Source organism: Columba livia, chromosome 18 (genome assembly GCF_036013475.1).
Source record: "Columba livia isolate bColLiv1 breed racing homer chromosome 18, bColLiv1.pat.W.v2, whole genome shotgun sequence".
Lineage (NCBI taxonomy): Eukaryota > Metazoa > Chordata > Aves > Columbiformes > Columbidae > Columba > Columba livia.
Window position 1 is genome coordinate 5674101 of NC_088619.1, and position 19364 is coordinate 5693464.

The 19364-nt window shown below is 41.3% G+C and overlaps 2 protein-coding genes across 4 annotated transcripts in view; one reads left to right on the forward strand and one right to left on the reverse strand.

Moving 5' to 3' along the window:
- TBCD (tubulin folding cofactor D) overlaps positions 1-19364 on the reverse strand; it is a 116911-nt gene that overhangs the window by 72100 nt on the left and 25447 nt on the right. For all 3 annotated transcript variants that reach the window (XM_065034601.1, XM_065034600.1, XM_065034602.1), the window contains one exon: positions 17944-18038. In XM_065034601.1, the coding sequence (XP_064890673.1) occupies positions 17944-18038 (95 nt within the window). The remainder of the gene's footprint in view (positions 1-17943; positions 18039-19364) is intronic.
- On the forward strand, positions 7364-15630 carry ZNF750 (zinc finger protein 750). The gene is made up of 3 exons (XM_005503166.3): positions 7364-7519; positions 11926-13558; positions 13969-15630. Exons 2-3 carry the CDS (start codon positions 12135-12137, stop codon positions 14687-14689), a joined length of 2145 nt encoding a protein of 714 aa, XP_005503223.2. The 5' UTR covers positions 7364-7519; positions 11926-12134; the 3' UTR covers positions 14690-15630.

Consider the following 19364-nt stretch of genomic DNA (forward strand, 5'->3'; position numbering starts at 1 on the left):
TCTTTTTAAGAGTCCACCTAAGACAGGTAGATATTTTTCATTTCTTCCCGTATCTATGATGAAAAGCACCTGGAATCCTGCCCAAAGCCTCACAATTAACCACCACTGCCGCACAGACTAACACAGTTCAGAGACTTCCTGCTGCATCCTCCTCCACAATCCCTGGCAGCTGCAAATCAATAGCAAGCAACTTAGTCTGGAATATGAAAACACAGAGGGTAACCCTTCAAAACAGAGTACGTAAACAAGTTTTAAAAGTTACATAACATATTTCTATAAGACTATTTAAATTGTAGTCCAAGTTAAACTTCTTTCTCGAACACATTTGAAAGCAGTGTTGTCTTTATCTTTTGTTAGGTCTTTTTTCCTTTTAACAAATGGCACGGTGAAACTGGACAAGCAAAAAATGTTTCTTTTTTCATTGTGTGAAGAGCTTTTCAGACTTTGTGGTTTTTTTAAGTATATCAAGCTATACATAAATATCAGGAAGCACCATTCTCTGTACTCTCAGCTCAAATACACAGGAATCAGGTATCAATACTGGCAAACATGTGAGCATTCTCTGTACCAGGAACACCGATAAGCTGGTACTACCGCAGAGCACATTACCACTCTAACCAAATTAATGAGATATTTGCAATAGAAGCTGAGGGAATTTTAAAACTGCAGATACAAGTCATGCAAACACAGCTATTCTTTCTTTAGCTGCCACTATTTTGAAACCTTCTGCCCCCTCACTCCCAGTACTTAAAACTGCAGACTTTAATGCTCCCTACAGTTTCCTCTTACACCTTTTTGCTTCTCCTTTTATTCTGAAATTAAATTATAAATCACAGAATCCCAGAATGTCAGGGGTTGGAAGGGACCTGGAAAGCTCATCCAGTGCAATCCCCCCACGGAGCAGGAACACCCAGATGAGGTTACACAGGAAGGTGTCCAGGCGGGTTGGAATGTCTGCACAGAAGGAGACTCCACAACCTCCCTGGGCAGCCTGGGCCAGGCTCTGCCACCCTCACCAGGAAGAAGTTTCTTCTCAAATTTAAATGGAACCTCTTGTGTTCCAGTTTGCACCCACTGCCCCTTGTCCTGCCGCTGGTTGTCACCGAGAAGAGCCTGGCTCCATCCTCCTGACACTCACCCTTTATATATCTGTAAAGATTAATGAGGTCACCCCTCAGTCTCCTCCAGGCTCAAGACCCCAGCTCCCTCAGCCTTTCCTCATAAGGGAGATGCTCCAGTCCCTTCAGCATCTTTCTTGCCCTGGGTCTTCATGAGTCATTGTTTGGTTGTGTGTTCCCCCCCATTTCCACCCTTGGTATTTATTCTGAGATTAAAAAACTCAAATTCAAGATTTGGATCACTTGTATTGACCCACCGGTGTCAGACTCCTGAATTAGCCATTATCTGTGTATCTCATCAGCATTCTTGCCATCCGTTTAAATGTTCCTTTCACTGTTGCCACGGCTAGAAAAGGAGAGAAGGATTGTTGGGTTGTTTTAGTCTATCCACTGTGAACGAGTAAGGGTATCTAAGGCGGCAAGCGGATCAAAAAGCACATTTTTCTCGCTGGAATCCTCCCAAGATAAGCACCAATTCATTGCACGTGTCACCACACAGTTCTTCCAATCTTCTTAATTTTCACAGATGCAAATGTTTCCAACCTGACTTTAAACATATCTGGTTTTATACCAAAACCAGGATCACATAAAGCACAGCAAACAAAAAAAAAGAGCAACGTATCTTTGATTGTTAAACATTAATATTCCTACCACTGATTTCATTTAAGAGACTTCCTCTGGTTTTAAGTAGAGAAAGTTTAGGCCCATAGCCATTTAGAGCTACAGCTGCGACTATTCAGTAGTCAACAAGCTGTTGAGAGATTTTAACACCAGAACACTTTTAATCTCACCACTGACATATTAAGAACACCAAGGAAGTTTCATGTTCCTATATATGACACACCTTATTAGCTAGAAAGTTTATACTATGCTGTCATCAAGAGAAATTTTAATAACGTCCTTTCACAAGCAAACCAGAAATTCAAGTAAACTAGGATTCTCTTGTTTGTTTAGTATTTTATCCCCACCCAATTAAATAAAAAACCCCTATAAATAATAGTCTGAAGCCTACAAAACCACAAATACAGCACAAAACAAAAGCTGTGAAATCATACTGAAACCACACTGAAATTTAAGTTTTTGGCCCTAACACACGCTGAAAAGTGTTTCATTTAGGAGCGCTGCAATTCCAAATGTAGAAATTCACACACCGGCAATGAAAAGAATGATTATTAAAAACCCCTTCTTATAAACTGTCCCTAGTTTTGCCTGCAGTCTCGGTTTGTGACGTTACCTGCTTCCCCCAAGATGCTTCACTGCCCAGGGGTGAGGATGGGAATCGGAAGCTGATCCTCGTTCCAGGCCAAACACTAACAGCACAGGCCACAATAAATATCTAAAAATATGATCTGCAGTTGTTATTAACTGCTGAGCTTTTATTCTTTTCCCATACAAATAATTTGCTCTAGTAATCATGAACAAGTGGCTCACAAACATCAGCAGGGTAATCTGCCCAGACATATCTCCAAAGTCAGGGACTGGAATCGTTATGAAAAACAAAGGCACATTTCAAAGGTGTTACTCAAAAAGCATTAAGACTAATAACTATTCATATGGGATAGAAGAAAATAATTATGAGAATATTGTACAAGAATCATGTAATGTTTTGGGGCACAGCAGGAGTTACAGCAATTATATTCAAATACATTTGCCCCCCCTGGGAACAGTATGGAGTTACCTAGCCCAAACACGCAGATACAATACAGATAGCAAAATCTGTCGATCAGTTCAAGCGATCAAAGAAAGAAAAAAGGACTTTCTTGAATGCTTAGCTCAAAGCCACCCATGCAGATACACAACTAAGATGACAAAACCAGGAGTGATTACTGCCAGTCACGCAAGTCTAAGACATTTCCTTTGTATGCTGCACTAGCTCCATGTCCACCGGTGTCCAACCACGTGGTTATTCACATCTGCCTAGGATCCTTCTTCTTTCTTGGGGTAACCAACTGGTTCATGAATTTGTAAGGCATCTCTAGAAAGAGATGGAAATACTGCTGTCTGATAACCAGGAACATCCTCTGAACGTGGGTACCAGAGTTCTGACTGATCCGAGTTAAAGCTGGAAGTGCAGCAGGAAAGCTATGACATAGTTGCCATCACAGAGACATGGCGGGACGACTCACATGACTGGAGTGCTGCTATGTGTGGCTACAGGCTCTTCAGAAAAGATAGGCAGGGTAGGAGAGGTGGAGGGGTGGCTTTATATGACTCTGTTAAACTTGGGGTCAGCAGTGACAAGGTTGAGTGCCTGCGGACCAGAATCAGGAGGAAGTCCAACAAGGCTGACATCCTCGTGGGTGTCTGTTCTAGACCGCCCAACCAGGACGATGAAGGAGATGAATTATTCTACAAGCAGCTGGCAGGTGTCTCAAAATCGACAGCTCTTGTTCTTGTGGGTGACTTTAACCTGCCAGATACCTGCTGGGAGCTCAATACTGCACAGAAGAGGCAGTCTAGGAAGTTCCTAGAGTGTAGAGAGGACAATTTCCTTCATCAGCTGGTAAACAAGCCCACCAGGGGTAAGGCCCACTAGACCTACTGTTTATAAACAGAGAAGGGCTGGTGGGAGATGTAGTGGTTGGAGGCCGCCTGGGGCATAGCAACCATGAAATAATAGAAATAACAGAGTTTTCAATACTCAGAGATGCAAGGAGAGCCATTAATAAAACCTCTACACTGGACTTCCGGAGGGCAGATTTTTGCCTATTCAGAAATCTAGTTCAGAGCATACCCTGGGAAACAATGCTTAAAAACAAGGGGGGCCAGGAGGGTTGGACATGCTTCAAGCAGGAGGTTTTGAGTGCACAGGAACAGGCTATTCCAGTGTGCCGAAAGGCTAGCTGGCGGGGAAGACAACCGGCTTGGCTAAACAGGGAGATTCTGAAGGAAATCAGAAAAAAAAAAAGATAGTTTACCGACTGTGGAAAGAAGGGCTGGCTACTTATAAAGAATTTCTGAAAATAGCTAGATCATGCAGAAAAAAAATCAGGGAAACAAAAGTGCAATTTGAAGTCAATTTGGCCAATTCTGTTAGGGTTAATAAAAAGTCCTTCTTTAAATACGTTAATAACAAAAGGAGAGGCAAGGAAAACCTCCATTCTCTGTTGGACTTTGAGGGAAATATAGTTAACAAAGATGAGGAGAAAGCTGAGGTACTTAATACCTACTTTGCCTCAGTTTTTACCGGTAAGACAGGTGGCCCTCAGGACAACTGGCCTCTGGAGCTGGTTGACAGAGATAGGAAGCCAAACAGCCCCCTTGTATTCCAGCAGGAAATAGCTGGTGACTTACTGAGCCATCTGGATCCTCACAAGTCTATGGGACCAGACGGGATCCATCCTAGGGTGATGAGGGAGCTAGCACAAGAGCTCGCCAAGCCGCTCTCCATCATCTTCCAACAGTCCTGGCTCACTGGGGAGGTCCCATATGATTGGAAATTGGCAAATGTTACCCCAGTCCACAAAAAGGGCTGCAAAGCTGACCCTGGCAACTACAGGCCTGTCAGCCTGACCTTGGTGCCTGGCAGGGTTATGGAGCAGATCATCCTGAATGGAATCACACAGCACCTTCAGGATGGACAAGGGATCAGACCCAGCCAGCATGGGTTTAGGAGGGGCAGGTCCTGTCTGACCAACCTGATCTCCTTTTATGATCAGATGACCAACCTGGTGGAAGAGGAGAGAGCTGTAGATGTGGTCTATCTAGACTTCAGCAAAGCCTTTTACACTGTCTCCCATCATATACTCCTGCAAAAGCTGGTAGCCCATGGCTTGGACAAGTGCACTCTCTGCTGGGTTAAGAACTGGCTGGAGGGCCGGGCCCAGAGAGTGCTGGTGAATGGGGCTGCATCCAGCTGGCGGCCAGTCACTAGTGGTGTCCCCAGGGGTCAGTGTTGGGTCCAGTCCTGTTTAACATCTTTCTTGATGATTTAGGGGGATTAAGACCATCCTCAGCAAATTTGCTGATGACAGCAAGTTGGGAGGGAATGTCGACCTGCTGGAAGGCAGGAGGGCTCTGCAGAGGGATCTGGATAGACTGGAAAAATGGGCTGATTCAAATGGGATGAAGTTCAACAAGGCCAAGTGCCAGGTCCTGCACTTTGGCCATAAAAACCACGGTGCAGTGCTCCAGGCTGGGCACAGAGTGGCTGGAGAGCAGTCGGGCAGAAAGGGACCTGGGGGGACTAATGGACAGGAAGCTCAACAGGAGCCAACAGTGTGCCCAGGTGGCCAAGAAGGCCAACGGTATCCTGTCCTGTATCCAAACTAGCGTGGCCAGCAGGACAAGGGCAGTGATCCTTCCCCTGTGCTCTGCATTGGTGAGGCCACACCTGGAGTATTGTGTTCAGTTCTGGGCCCCTCAGCTCAGGAAAGAGATTGAAGTGCTGGAGCGGGTCCAGAGAAGAGCAACAAGACTGGGGAAGGGACTTGAACACAAGAGCTATGGGGAGAGGCTGAGGGAGCTGGGCTTGTTTAGTCTGGAGAAGAGGAGGCTTAGAGCTGAGCTCAGCACTCTCTAGAACTACCTGAAGGGCAGTTCTAGCCAGGTGGGGATTGGGCTCTTCTCCCAGGCAGTCAGCAATAGGACAAGGGGGCATGGGCTTAAACTCTACCAGGGGAAATTTAGGCTGGATATTAGAAAGCAATTCTTTGCAGAGAGAGTGGTCAGGCATTGGAATGGCTGCCCAGGGAGGTGCTGGACTCACCATCCCTGGAGGTTTTTAAACTGAGATTGGACATGGCACTTAGTGCCATGATCTAGTCAATGAACTGGAGCTGGACCAAGGGTTGGACTTGATGATCTCTGAGGTCTTTTCCAACCCAGTCAATTCTGTAATAACATCTTCTGGTGACAACACCAAGGACTATTCTCCTTAGGTCTTTTCAGAAACATCGTTTTACACTGCTAAGCTGCATTACAAGAAAATAATAATAAATAATTTTTAAAAGAGTCACCTGCCTACCTAAAAATTAACAACTGCTTACATTCAGAAAAAAATTCCAGAAAACTATGTTGGCATAGCAAGGGGAAGGATGTGCATCTGTGTGCCCAGCCAGGAAAGCAGATGTCTATACGTTATTCCACTGAGATACAGGCCACACCTCTAAAATTATTTTTGAGACACTGCTTTAGAGACTGATTTTTAAACAACTTTTACCCACTGCCTAAACAGGTTCTATAGTGGCAATTTCTTTAATTTTCATTCAAATGACCATAGTTTTGCCATATATAAAACTCATCTTACTTCTATATTTAAAGGTTTCAATAATCTGCAGCTGTCTTATCTACAGAGCAGTGGGTGAAACAAGAGAGTTATCATGTGCACCCAGCTGAATTTAACAGTTACGAACAGCAATTTTAACATCTGAATAACATGAGAATCAGTAGCCAAAAAACCCTTTGTTTTTACATTCAGTAACAGTAAAAATTTTTAGAGAGAGCTAGAACTATCAGAAGATTTTCCTTTTAACAACCAGTATGCAAGAGGTTATTACTTCACTAAACAACTCAGCAACATCACTAGATGACTGGCAAATACATTAATAAATTCATCATTTATAAACTCTAACTCAAATGAAACTAAAAGCAAGTACTAGTACTAATCAGTGGATGATCGTTTGACTTTCTCTTCTCACCATTCAGCCACACAGCTCCTAAGCAAACGTACAGACGCGCTAATCAATTTCCTACTGAGGTGACTCCTTCCCATGTACAGGATCTGTACATTTGACTGTTGATTATAGACAAGCTTTGGCAGGTCCCTGTGGCAAGTGAGCGTGAAGGTGGTTCAGTCCCGCCTTCAGAAAGGCAACTCACGACGGACATAAGGATTTAAACAAAAATGGAGAGAGGGAGGAAAAAAAGCCCAAGAATATTAAAGCTACAAAGACATTCAATTAAAAAAAGTCAGTCTTTAATAAAAGAATAAAATTATTATTTTTAAGCTTTGTTACCCCCCATGCAGAGTCAATTCTGCTGCTCACAAGTCACCTTTACGGAAGTTAAATCCATTAAAAGCTCAGGATATTACCAAAGCCATTCCTGACCCCACGGTGCAGAGAAACTCGGAGGAACAGCCACTACAGTTTAGAGTAAAACTAGGTTGTTGGAGGGCACAAAAGCGACAAGAGCTCCCTTCGATAGCTTAGATGCTGAGGTAATGCTGAATGAAAGCAATGGACGCAAACAAATGAATCGTAGCTTCAGGCTGGAGTAATATCAGGTGCATCTCTACACCCCGAGGGCTCAACTCCTACACTTCTTAAGTCCCTCCCCTGAAACAACCTCCTGCAGTTTCACTTAGAGCCCAAGCCCAGAACAGGTACTTCTCTCCCAGCAGTGACAGCTCCAGCTTCCCACAGGGATCCCCTGGAAGGCTGCAGACATCTGTGTGCCTGGTGAGTACACTTCTTTACAGCCTTTTTTTTCCAATAAAGTGTGTTTGTATTAACATCTAACGAGTAAATCGGAGGTGTTCATTTAGCAGCTGTCTCAAAAGCCTGCGTTACTCCCAGCAGGTGCATTTACTGCACCAGTTCAAGCTTTCAGCAGAAAGTTTCAACAGGACAGAGAAGTATTTCAGTTTGAGAGAAAAACTAACCCTTGTGAGTTTTTACAATACCTAACTCGCATCGATCAGAAGTGGGTTAAGTACCTTCTTTTGTACAGGAAGTTAAAGTGTTATACTAAAGTATGACAAAAAGCTGCATTGCTTAAAATTGCTGTATTTAGTCTGCCAAATATTCTTCTTGGCGTAGTATCAGGTTAATCTGAAAAGCTTGTATGAAAATAAAGTGCTCTTGTTTTGATTTATTATTTTCCAGCTTCTGGGAAATTAGCACCAAAAATTGGATTGTTTTGAATTATTATCTCTCTAGTCAGTTAAAGTGTACTAAGACTTCGAATTATCAATATTTACAAAGATTTTTATTTCTTATCCACACTGCCTAATGAACTTATTTAACATGTTTCTGTACTTCCCCCACACGCACACACACACAGACACTGCGCGATCCCCTCCGCTCCCTTCCCGTCCTCACCAACCCACTCCTCTCACCCGTGTTTCCTCCTAATTAACAAACAGTTGCGTTAAAATTTATCTTTCAGTATATAGGAACTGGAAGTTTAGAAGGGAGTGGTGGTTAATCACTGGAAAATCTTCAGCTAGAATAAAACTCACAAATCTTGTTCTTGCAACACTCTAGGTAGGTGACAATGGCATGTCCTTGAGTTATGCAATAATGCCACATCACAATATTTTAATTATAGCATGTCCTTCAAAATGTTCCACCCCAGTGAGTACTCCTGGGCAGAGAGATCAACAGCACCAAAAGGACACTGCAATAATAATGGAGTGTACATGACAAACTGTTACGCAGTTTGCTAAAGCAGTGGCCTAAAAAGAAATATAATTACTGTCCCTGCTTATAATAAAAGACATTTGGAAATTTCCTCTTTGATCAGCTGGGCATCTTAAACAATTTAGTCTACTTAAAAACCTAAAAAACAACATGCACATATATATATGTACATATATACGTGTATGCGTACGAATACCTATGTGCATATATGTGTATATACTTATACCCACGTACATTTTTGTTTATATATTTATTCACGCACACAATGTTAAGGATATTCTTGCTTTCTGGACTTGCTGGTATGTCAAAGGCAAGGAGGTAGCAACAGCAGACTCGTAGGAATAGGAGGAAGAAAACTTGGGGCTTTCAGTCTCGGGCTGGAAAGGGCTACAAGTGAGAGCCGTGAGGATACACCGACAGGAAACAAACAACCGAGACAGCCTCAAGTTAAACCAACATTATCCCAATAACCTGTTTGCAATCAAAATATAAATAAACAGTACTACTACCTTTCAAATGTAGAAAGATAGAATTCTAATAATACATAAATCTCTGCGTTTCTAAAATCAGGTGTAGGGGAAATAAATTCTCACTCTAAAAATATCACATGAAAGTTATCCTGCTACTGAAGAATTTTTTCTTGTTTTAAAGGATATTACAAGTGATGGCATTCAAGTTTGAGGAAAATCTACTGCTTGTTTTGATTTTTCTTTCTAATACTAAATTTTAATGTGGGTAGCACAAAACATATGTCGTACAACTGCAAAAAACTACCATTACTTAGAGCCAGTTTTAATTGCTTGCACCTATTTCAAACCATTAACGTCTTTTCCAGCTGTCCGTGTGTGATCAAATAGTTTTAATGATCAAATACGTATCTCTGCCAGATACTCCTGGTTTTTACTCAAATTATCCTTCTTGTCTGGGTTTAGAAATATAGTATTACTGGCATTTTTAAAGCATGAGAAAAAAAATAAAGGGATTAAATAGTAAAAGAGGGAAACAAACCATTCATCTGGCTGACACCAGCCTACATTTACGAGAAGGTAAACACCCTGGCAAATAAGCTACTCGTCCTACAGCTCCGCAGTCGGAGGAGCAGGTCCGGGGAGCAGCCGTCTGCAGGCGGAGCGCCACCAAAACTCATTAAAAGCAAAAAAATAAGCTGTTGTAATTCTCTCCTACTTGTACGCACGGCAAAGAAGCTCCGGTGCTCGGAATGTCTAACATGAAAACTGCAACGATGCGTTTTGTCTTATTAAGAAACGATAGTTAGTACTCGGTTCAACAGGAATAACTTGAATCAAAGTTAAATAGCAAGTACAAAGTCGGGGTGGGGGGGAACAGGACACACAGGAATTTGCGTTATTAAGCAAAGGAAAGCTAGCAGAACAAGAAAATCTAATTAACATGTCTCTATTATAAATGCTGCACCTGAATGCAAATTCAGACTGTTATCATAAATGGCTCAGCTAAGAATGCAATGGAGTTTTCACAACAATATTTTTTTTCGAGAATAATTAGTCCAAGTACTTCCAAGAAGATATAAAGAACAGCCGGTACGAACTGACATGACCGAGTCCATTGCAAACTGTCCATGTTAGTTATACATCATTAGTCAGAAGAAAAAACAAAGCAACAAGCTCACTTAAGGCAGAAAAAAAGTCCAGTCACCTATCTGGACCTCCCCCCCGCCCCACGCCCCGGCATATTTTTTAATGTACAGGCATTATTCTTAATCATTCAAAGGAATTCTGGTTCTCATTATTTAAAATATTTTTAATACTGCATGATTTTTTTTAAATTCACCGAATTACCATTGTAACCATACTCCAATGACAAGACTTTAACATGCAGCTGTATAATTCAGATTTTTGTTCATTGTTGCAGTATTGGTGTCCAACTCAAACCACCAAAAAAGCTTTGCCAAAACCTGAAAAATGAAAAGCTACTTCTCTCCATGTCCCCTTTTCTTCAGTCTGCTGCATATTTAATCATTTGTTAATATCAAGAAAAGGCTTGTATGTTTTTTCTAGTTACAGAGCAGCTTTGCATTTTTCAGGGTGCCCTCACAATTACTATTTTAACAAAATTAACATTTCTATGACATCAGAAACAACATTTAATACAATTTGCTAAAATTACTATACCTGATGAAACAAGCAGCAATTCGGTAGCTTTGCCTTCAGTTTTCATAAGGTTGCATGTCATTTTCTATTCAATAATCTCTGATTTAGAATGCAAAACATCTCTAACTAAAATCTCACAGCATGTAATTAGCAGCAATTCTTTTCCTAAAGTGAGTATTTTAACACTACTAATTCAAACCTATGTGTAAAAAGCCCTTTTTTCTAAAAAAAAAGAAAAAATATCGAGCTATACTAGCCAGTCTTACAATTAGTATTCCTGTAGTTTCGGGTAACACAATAGATACAGTACGTGGTTTTGCAACAGTCATCATTTTGATAATGATGCTTATAGTTCATGATGAAATCATCAGTTTTTAGATCTCTGCCATAACACATCCTATAAAATCATGAGAACTTGACTCTGAGAGTTTCTCACGCCTTCAGAATCAGTGAACATAATGGAACAAGCCGATACAAGCCCTCCTGACTTATCTACTGGGCAAATCATCAGGCTGTGTAAAGTATCCACAAACTCAGTTTTTCTGAAGAAAGGCAGATAGATCGTTCCCCGTAAATCAAATACTGCCAGACACTTTTTACTTGAATTTATTCACTTGAGTGTCCGTGTTAACTATACGCAGTATGTTAGGAGCCACGCAGCAGAAGAATGCGAAATGTGTTTATCACGCAGAAGATTCTATTAGTCAGATATTGCAGCACTCGTTTCTCTTAATTGAATTAGGAAGAGGAAGAAAATTGGTGTGGTTTTATCCTTCGAGAGATTGGCCACTTTTGAGGTATCCATTGAGATTAGGCTGTGAGGAAATGCCGTGCCGGTGAAAAGAGGGGGTTGGTCAGTCTCTCAAAGAGCCAACTCAGCTCTCCAGTCCAACCAATCTACTCCACACCCGCGTTGCACCCAGCAGGAAATTCCCTCCCTCTCTCCCCAACCAGCCCGACAAGCTTGTCCCACATCCAGCCGCTGCCAGGACCTGCCTCTTCCCACCCTCCCACCTCCACTCCTCTCTCAACAGCTCCACCTAGACTTCTACTTTCATCTTCTCAATGAACGTGCCTTCGGTTTTCAAGGCAAACGCTTTCAAGCCGGTAGGAGCGGCAGGTGACAGGCACTGCTGAAAATCAGGCCACTTCTGGCCACAACTGCATGTCTGTGTCAAGTCTGGCATCTAGAATTAGAAAGAAACCAACCCACAACACACCATGTGTTACAAGGGGGAACACGGTTAAAAGAATGTACCACTTTGTATTTAGCTCCATCTTCCACTACAGCTAATTTTGAACTCTGTGTTACAGTTCCTGCACCAGCAGCTGCAGAAGTGTTGTTTTCCGGCACCCCCTCGTCCCTGAGACACCACGGACTGGCCTCCTCTCTTCACCTGGGCAGACGGATTCTAGAAACCTGAAAAACTGGAAATATCAAGAAGCTAAACCCGAGGAAAGCTAACCACAAGAAAGATTTTATAAAGAATCATTACATTTAATTGTTTACAGCAGAAAAAAAAATGAGTCTCCTCAAAGAACGTAAACCAAAGAAGCCTCATTACATCCCAAGACCACCAGGGAAGCCATTTAAGTACAAGTGCTTTCAGTGCCCCTTTACTTGCAACGAGAAATCCCATCTTTTTAACCATATGAAATATGGCCTCTGCAAAAACTCCATTACTTTAGTATCAGAGCAGGATCGCATTATCAAATGTCCAAAGACCAGTTCCTTGGAGCCCAAACAGATCAATCAGCTTGAATCTACAGTCAAACCGACTTCCTCTAAATCTGTCACAAATGGACTGTCGAATCTCGATTCAAAGCCTCAATATCCTTTCGCAAAAGAAGACACCAAGGAAAACGTTGAATTACAAAACCAGGCACCAAACACAGCAATTCAAGGACAAAAACCTGCGATTCAGAAGGAATTAACCCCGGCCAGTACAGCAGAAAGCGCTATCAGCATGCAGCCCCTTTTGGACAGCATTGTGAGACCCTCGGCTTTCGTTCCTGTAGGAGAACACAGAGACAGTAAAGGCCCGGACACTAGCGAAGTATCTGAAATTATATCAGTCTCTAACAAAAGTTCACCTTTTCACACTAAATCTGCATTTCATGCACCAAGTCACCCATGGAAAGCAGGTTCTCCTTTCCTCCCAGAGTTCCCACATAAAGTTGCTCCCACGAAAGGCTTTGGTTCCATTTCACCCTACATGCAACCGATGATTCCCGAGTACTCACCCCATTTTTATGAGCACAGGCTGGCTATCTACACACCTTACTTGCTTCCAGGTAACTCAGAGTGTGAGAGCTCTGCTCTCTCTGTCTACGGCACACAAGATCAAAGACACTTTCTTCCTCATCCCGGGCCACTTCCAAAACCCATAAATCCGTCGGCATACGAACACTATCGATTGTTCCAACAATATCATTCCACTCCTCCGATACCATATGGATTTTGTAGGCCAACAGATCCTCCATTTTACAGATTCTCACACGTAGCTGGTATTAACAGAGATCAAAATTCTCACCTCATGGAAGAAACTACCTTGCTATATCCAGCTTCTTTAAGCCCATCCCAACAATATCCTCTAAGTTCACACAAAAAACAAGCAGATTACGAAAAAGAAATGACATTATTGCATGCCAAAAGTCATTCCAAAGATGACCAAAATGAACGAGAGAATGCTAAAATGAGCCCTCTCGCAGGAAGCGCAGCAACAGGCTCCCCCGGCAGACCTAGCCCGACCAACTTCACTCAGACGAGCCACGCATGCGAAGGTTTATTTGACCTCTCTAACAAGTCGTCTTCCACATCGCTTGGCAAGTATGATCAACCAGAAGAAAATCTGACAGCTTTCAGACCTGTGAGAAAAAGCACCGATCAACCAACTCTAGTGCAAAGTGTGCAGACACAGCAAGAGAGAGAAGATTCACCTACCAGGTAAAATAATAAAATCACTTGGCAAATTCTTGTCGTTTACTAGGGACACACAGAGATAGACACATTTCACGTAATGCCCCATAGTATATTTCAATTTACAGCATTATTTGTTTTATATAACTGCGCAAAACACAGTACAACTCACAGTTGCTATAGTGAGTGGAATCACTCATTCTCCTTAAGTGTACCACGTATTTCCAACACCATTACTACGCATGTGTCTGTGTATTTCAGGGAATTACCTGTATTACAGCGATGTGTATGGCAAAAGGGACTCGGGGGAGTTAAAAGAGAAAGAACAAGTGTCAGGCTTCTAGATAGATTGCTTTCTCTTTTTCCTGCCCACTTCCTCAGCCTTAATTGAAAAGAGCAGCTGACAGTAAACTCTCTTTTCTCCTCATTTCTTTCAGCATTAATGTCACTGATGAAGATCCACATACACAGAATGAAGGTCATAACAATGAAGGCTCACTGTCCAACACAGAAGACGACACAGGGATAGTTCCCCTTAATCTTTCAAAAAAGGCTGACACAAACACAGGACCTGCTCATGAGCACGCCTACAAAACCACGTCCAAAACAGAAAGTCAGAACTTTCTAGAATTGCAAGACATGCCTCTGAACCTCTCGGTAAAAGATTCCTGTAACACAGGAAGCCTGAAAACGTCATTCCACAGTCCATCTCACGAGAATGGTGCTGCTACTTCTCCAAACACCGAAAACGACGCCTCCCGGGCAGATGCATGTAACCCCAAGAACGCTATTAACGGTGCCTGCGACAAGTCGTCTTTCACACCTCACAGCAACGAAGCTCAAGACTTAAGAATAATTGACAGCTGTGATGAACAGAAACAAACAGCAGCCGTAGCTCTGTGTCAGCTGGCTGCGTACAGCCCCAGCAAAGCCAGGATGGACGGCGACGGGCAGAGTCCGCAGGACAGTAACGCTGCCTGTACAGAAGCCACTCTTAAATCTTCCGAGACTCAGGATACTCAGTGCAACCAAAAAGTAAAAGGACAAAAAAGGACAAATCAAAAAGAATCGGCAAAGTCCCAGCAAGGCACTAAAAGAGTCAGGCCAAATGACTGTAGCAGGGTCTTCACTTTAAGGAAGAGAACAAGGGTATCTTAACACTGCACCTCCCAATGAGTTTCTGCTCGCAGAAGCTACTTATCAACAACACCAGAAAATGTCTACAAACCATGTCTCGTTGGTTTTGGTCCATGACCAGATATGTTCAATCTCTCCCATGTAAATAATGTTCATAATTTTATATTAATATTTTTAAGCAACTGAACTTTGCCCTGTATGAGCTCAGATTTTGATGAGTGAATTTTTGCATTCGTTACTAAAGCCAAAATGAATCTTCCAAGGTTTTTTGCAATTGTATTAATGTAAAATAACTTTTACAACTTCTTAAAAGACGTTTAAGCTCTTGAAACAATATTGTTCAATAACGTACTGTCGTACTCTTTTTCAGGCTTAATTTCATTTAGTAGGAGTTTTTTTGTCTTTTTTGTTTGAAAAACGTTTTATTTCACTGTGCAGTAGTTTAAATTAGCTTAAGATTAAACCTGGCTATTTAGAATTTACTCTAAAAACTGTTTATCGTGTGAATGCACTTTGCCATTATGCCATAATACAAACCAGCAGACCAAATTTTGTTACTCGGAGGCAGGCAGCAGTTTAAACAAGCTTGGCTAAGCAAGCTTTTCTTCTGTCAACTAAGAACAAGATTCAAGTTAAGCCAAAGAAAGCCTGCACCTATTTCACAAACACCTTTAACTGAACCCCCTACGAAAACAATACTGAAAATTTGAAGAGCTAAACAATTCAGGTGCCTGATCCTCTAAGGTGAGACAACTGGGCAACTTTCAAACTCCAAGCCTAAAAGTTATTTATATAATTTATTTCACCTGAGGCAATCTCTCCTGGTGCAGGTCTTACTTCAGTAAACACATATCCCTAATTATCAGTGTGCTTCTCTATACATCCTAAAACTGTTTTCTGTTTCTATAACTATGTATATAAACTTCCAATTTTTGAAATAAATCTGTGACCTGTACTTAAAACATCTGGCAATTCATTAATGAACGCAAATACATTCACTCCGCTATCTGTAACATGCATTTTGAAGAAAAATTAGCAAAGAAATCAGCTAATTTTTCAATTTCCAAGTACAATTCAGCATGGAATACCAATCAACTCTAAAAAAGGAGCTTCCTTCAGTGAAAGAAGTTCACTGTGCAGATAAATTCATCTGTAAATTAGCACCATAGGAAAAATCTCGGAATTCCGTCTGTCTTAAAGCTTCTGCGGGGCTTATACAAACTGCTATAAAAGTTTAATTAAAATAAGGCTGCTCCACTGTATAAACATCCTGTATAAATTTGCACAGTATGCACTGTCAGTCTAAGTAAAACCAACCCAACCTAAGTATTATTCACTTAAAACTATGGGTATACATGTCTCCTTGATTCATTATATGGATAGGGGACATCCTCACCTGACTACACGTTACTAGTACCTATAAACCTACGTAAGGAGCAGCACTGCATTCAATGCAATGCAGAGTTCTTGGATTTTATTTCTAATTTCTTGCGCTATGGTGTTTTGAGCTAACAGCTCAGCTGGAGCATTGCAAGAAGTTTACCATTCATCAGTAAATTACAGGGGTTAACTTGCTGAGCTAACAGATAAACGAACAAAAAAGTAACCACACTGATCTTTAAACTTTCATAGAGCTTTTCCTAGATTATCAAAAGACAAAATATCAATCTGAGTTTCAACAAAGGGAATATGGTAACAGAAAAAATCCAATTAACTCAGATTACAAAAGCAAGGCAGTTAGAAAGTATGATGGATCAAGTTGTACGTGATGCAACAAGGAGAAAAATCTTCCTTCACAGAATCCCAGAATGTCAGGGGTTGGAAGGGCCCTGGAAAGCTCACCCAGTGCAATCCCCCCATGGAGCAGGAACACCCAGATGAGGTTACACAGGAAGGTGTCCAGGCGGGTTGGAATGTCTGCACAGAAGGAGACTCCACAACCTCCCTGGGCAGCCTGGGCCAGGCTCTGCCACCCTCACTGAGAAGTTTATGTCCATCTCTTTCCCAGAAAGACCTTGCTGCCATGATTGTTCTCTCCTTCCCTATCTTAGTTTTATATTCTTCCACCCCATCAACAGAAAGCTACATCTTACGCAATCTGACAAATTAAAATTGTGCATATATATTAAAATCTTCACAGGCAGAAATATATTATCACTGACCCCTTGTAGAAGGAGGAGATGAAGGGTAAAACTATCATACCCAGTCTACATACACATAAACTCAACCTTCAGATGACTTCTCATTCTTCAAGTTGGGATTTTTTTAACTGTCTCATCTTTATCATACAAGAGCAAAAGTAATTAGAAAAGGGAAACCAACGGGACGCTAGCTGCTCAAAAACTGTCACATGCAAAACAGATACTGTATTGGACATGAGCTCTTTTCATGGAGACAGAATAATAAAAACAGTATTAAATACCATATTTTACAGTTTCTTTTAGAATAAGTCAACAGATCTTCAGAATAGAAAAGATTTGGCAACCTCACTTACTTGTATGAAACACCAGTTTTCAAACACTTTGGAAAATTAGCGTTGAACTTCTCTGTTCAACATAGGAGAGCCGGATGAGATCAGAAGAACCAACCAGCCCAAGACTTTGCTGGAAAAGTGTGCAATAGTGGATGGCTACTACTACATTATGCTTTTGTCATTTCACCTTTATACAAAACTGACCGAAATCACAAACCAGAGAACTACTTTGCCATCAGTATCTCTGTACTTCAATGTATATTGATATATACAGAACACACTAAGAAACAATTTCTCTGCCATGTTCTTTCTTTCCATCCTGCTATTTCAAAAACCCATTAAAAATTAGAAAGTTCATTGTATAAACTACGCAAAATTGGCTCCAATATTTAATCAGAAAGAAACAGCATAAGCAACTAGCTTTCAAGTGCAAGTTACTCATCAATTATTTAATATATTTTATTTAAATAACGACACTGACACAATATAGAGACACACAGAATTATTTTTACATAACTGTACAAAGAACCATGGGAGGGAGGAAGAAAGAAGAAAACCCCAAGCAACTACTTTCATATTGGAAAGAAAAATTTATTAAGTATAAAAAGGCACACCCAAGACAGTGCTTTTCACACAAGTACCTTAAATATCCCCACAGGCGTATTTTTTACTCTAGAAGTCAATCCTACAGCCATTATTCATCACACTCACATCAGCAAATTCCAGCCTATTGCCACATATTCAATCTCTAATACTGTAAATTAATTCATGGACTTACTCACATTCAGCAACCACAACTCACCATCTGAAATTCGGGAAGGGAGTAACAATCCTCTTCTGCCTAATTCAGCCAGGGCCAAGCACCCGCCATGCCAGGCATTGTCTGTTTCCTGGAAACTAAACGGAGAACAAAACCAAGTTTTGTTAAGACCAGCCTTCCCTTTTCGGATTTCATTTTTCATGGTGAATTCCTAACATTTTCAAAGACACATAATCCAAACCAGCATGTGTTTATTGTGTTAGTAATCCTGTTAGACTTCTAAAATAGAAGAATTACAAGTTGAAAGTCTTGTCCATTTTATGAAACATGAATACTGCTATAAATGTGTTAAAATAAGCCAAAAAAAACCCCATTTATCAATATAAATGTAACCTCAATACAGAAGAGTACCATAGCTGGAACTCATCCAGAAAGGGAAAACAACTTTCTAGTACACCGGCAAAAGATGGAGATTTACAGAACATTTCCAAACTAACTAATGAATTTAGTGCCAAACACAGTCCCTAACTAGCAGAAGAGGTACATATGATAGTTTGCAACAAACAGATGACATGAGTTTATACAGCGAGCAAACAGTGGTGTTTATACACCTTTAAAAAAACATAAAACAAATCAAAGCAACTTGTAGTGAACACGGCAGAAAAATACCCAAACCGGAACACGATTTCTGGTGGATTGGCAGATAAAGGAGTGAAAAGGGGAAAGGCGTGTGCTGGATGGCTAAACATGCAAAAAGTTCATTTTGTATTAAGTTAGGCATAGGAATCTCAGAATAACACATTGAACAGACAGGGTCATATCAAAGCTTCTCCTCTCCCAGTGTCCTCTCTCTGACACGGACCAATAGCAGATGCTTGGCCAAAGCCCAAGCGCAGGGGATCGTTCTGTCGTCAGCCTCCCCCTGGCTTTGGCAGAGACCTCCCCAGCCAGAGGCTGCAGCCAGAATGTCCTGTTAATGACCTCTGATGGGCTTTCTCACATTCATTTATATAATCCCTCTCTGAACTCCCTCTACACTTTCAGCTTCCATAACATCCTATGGCAATGACTTCCAGAGTTCCATTATAATTGCATGAAAATGAACTTCCTGATGCTTCCCAGTTCTCGCATTATGAGAAAGAGTGAACAGTAAACAATTACTTGCTTTCCTTCTTTCATATTTATTATTTTATATATCTCAACTACATCCCTCTACCTTTTCCATTTGGAAGAATCCCCATCAGTTAAATCACTTGTCAGTGACTCAGTTTTGTTATCCCTTCCGTCCCTGATCATACCTAATGCTCCATTTCCTTCCTTTTTCTGGCAGTTGCTGAGCGCTCACTCCACTGGCATTTTGACAGAACTATTGGTGACTTCAAGGTCTCTCTCCTGAGCAGTAGCAACTGTTTTATATCTACCTGCATTTTTCCCTAAGTGCATTAGTTTGCCCTCATTAGCTA

Excerpts from the sequence above, each read along its gene's own strand:
- ZNF750 (XM_005503166.3), top strand. The coding sequence starts at position 12,135 with ATGAGTCTCCTCAAAGAACGTAAACCAAAGAAGCCTCATTACATCCCA. Across the intron at positions 13,559-13,968 it reads AGAGAAGATTCACCTACCAG|CATTAATGTCACTGATGAAG; the intron begins GTAAAATAATAA and ends CATTTCTTTCAG.